At 37.0% G+C, this 2,500-nt stretch overlaps 1 protein-coding gene across 3 annotated transcripts in view; it reads left to right on the forward strand.

The window, feature by feature from the left end:
• Positions 1-2,500, forward strand: part of LOC113805638 (probable serine hydrolase) — a 6,930-nt gene that overhangs the window by 3,570 nt on the left and 860 nt on the right. For all 3 annotated transcript variants that reach the window (XM_027356691.2, XM_027356690.2, XM_027356689.2), the window contains 3 exons: positions 923-1,152; positions 1,491-2,110; positions 2,394-2,500. The exon at positions 2,394-2,500 is cut by the window's right edge and continues 860 nt beyond it. In XM_027356691.2, coding sequence (XP_027212492.1) covers positions 957-1,152; positions 1,491-2,110; positions 2,394-2,500 — 923 coding nt within the window. In that variant the 5' untranslated portion in view covers positions 923-956. The remainder of the gene's footprint in view (positions 1-922; positions 1,153-1,490; positions 2,111-2,393) is intronic.

The raw sequence follows: 2,500 nt of genomic DNA on the forward strand, positions 1-2,500 counted from the left end.
TAAGGTTTATATGGTAGGCTGTGAGTTAACAAAAAAAGAAGAAAAAATCACACCAGTTCCTTCACATTTGATTACATTCTTAGATAAAAATAAAGTGTATATATTGCTGCTTGCTTAAGAGGTGAATGGAGGCATCTTTTTATTTTATTATTTTTTAGATCTTTGCCTTCCCTGTTATCCTTTGTATGTCATTTCTGAACTAGAGATATGGAAGTCATTTGATTTTTTTTTTTTTTTTTTCAGGCACTCTTGTTAGTAATAGTATGGAGTTATCTTTAATGAAATTCCTAAACAAAATTAATGGATAAATTATAAGATCAATCATAAGATAGGTGACTAACATGCACTGTTCTTATAAGAATGCATAGTTGTATTTATCATTCTTATGGTATATGGATGAAATAAAAGAATCAAAAGGCTTTAATAATTCAAAGGAAACCTGATGCTGAGTCCTTCAAAGACTTGGCTGATTTTTTTTTTTTTTTTTTTTTTTTTTTTTTTTTTTTTTTCATGAAATAGATAAATTCATGCGTGCGTGTGTGTGCAGGTGCTTGCATGCATGGTGAGCACTGGCTACACACACAGACATATACACAGCTCTTTCTTTTTCATTCTTTCTTTCTTTCTTTAGTTTAGCTAAATTCATGAAAAAATTGGCTCAGGATATAATTTAAGGGAAAATTACCCGTGCTTCTTTATCATTTTCATTTTAAAGAGAACAGAACATTATATTTAGAATTATGTAGAAAAAATTTACAAAATTCTTAGAACTAACAGGAATAAGTTGATAAACAACTTGTATCCTTAAAAATATATATTCTTGTAATCATTTGCACACATTTCTTTTGTCTCCTACTCAATAATGTATATTATGTATTGACTAGCAGCTGCTACATCCAACTCTGTACCACAAATATTTCAGGTTGTTAAAAGATTCTGAGAGTACACCAACTGCAATGGTTCATAATGAAAAAGATGGAGTCGCTAATGGAAAATGTGACACTGATGACCCTCAAGCATCAATGGCAAGCCCTGTCAAACGCCGAAAGCAAGCTCAGAGCAGGGCCTGGGAGTGGGAGGAAGTGGAGATCGACATCGGTTGGGGGAATCTGCGAGGGAAGGCTAGAGGCACAGGACCAAGGCTCATGCTAGGTATGAGGTGCACAATCTCTCACACTTGCTGTTTTTTTCAAAACTCTTTATAATTGTTGTTTATCTCTTCTCCTGCACACTTTTTTTGGGGGGGCTTTCTTTTTTCCTCACTTCCATTACTATTCACTTCTTGCCTCTCAGGGTGGTTGTAAAAAGTTACAGGGATATTTATTTCTAATAGTTGTGTGTGTATTCTTTACATATTAAGACTCTAATACTCAGATAAATGTCAAGTGTATGTGCAACATACACACACATTCATCCATGCATACATATATGCATTTATCAATGTACATATACATATAGAGAGAGTAAGATATTAAATTTTTCTTTCCCAGGTGTTCATGGCTGGCTAGATAATGCCAACACATTTGACCTCATTGCACCCACAATACCTGATGATGTGAGATTCATATCACTGGACCTCCCCGGGCATGGGCTCTCTGACCACTTCCCTCCCGGCTTCATCTATGACCCAAGGGGGTATGCAGGGGCCATAAAGAAAGCTGTGACAGTCCTTGGGTGGAAGCGCTTTATTTACCTCGGACACAGCATGGGTGCAGTGGTAGGCATCCTCTACACCTCCATTTTCCCTGAGGATGTAGAGGCCTTCATCTCAATCGACATAATTAAGACATGGTCACTCAAGCCAGAGAAATATGCATCAGAACTGAAAAAGTACTATATGTCTTACTTTGATAATGAAACCAAGTCTAAGCAGCCACCACTGGTCTACCAAGAGGAAGAGCTCCTGCAGAAGACCATCGATGGCAGCAAGTCACTCAACGAGGAAGGTGCTAAAATTCTGCTCAAACGCGGGGCAAAGAAAGCCGAGGATGGGAAGGGGCTGATCCTGAGGAGGGACCTAAGAGCTAAGGCTTTCTTCATTGGTTTCCTTCCCTTTGATGCTTGGGTGGAAATGGCCACTTCTATTAAGTGTCCATTACTCTTCCTAAAGGTAATTACAGAGAATTTATTGATATTAACCCTTTATCGGGCAAGTGACCATATATGATCACTTAAATACATATATATATATGTATGAGGTATTTAAAATGTGTGCCTGGTAAAGGGTTAACTGTCAATCATATTCCAGATGAACTGTATAGTGGGAAACGTAGGAAGAGATAACAGAAATTAAATTTTAGATGAATAATAGGGTCATTAGTTCATGTTAAATTGTTAAAAATAAGGAGATATGTCTTGAGACAATTGTATTAAACTTTTCCATTGTTTTACAGGCCACAGATGGACACTATTACGAGTCCAAGGACAAGTATGAAGTTATGCGGTCAGCCTTCAACCAGGACTGCAAGCATTTCTCTTACCACGAAATAGCAGGGAAACA

This window comes from Penaeus vannamei, chromosome 26, assembly GCF_042767895.1.
Source record: "Penaeus vannamei isolate JL-2024 chromosome 26, ASM4276789v1, whole genome shotgun sequence".
NCBI classification, from domain to species: Eukaryota; Metazoa; Arthropoda; class Malacostraca; order Decapoda; family Penaeidae; genus Penaeus; species Penaeus vannamei.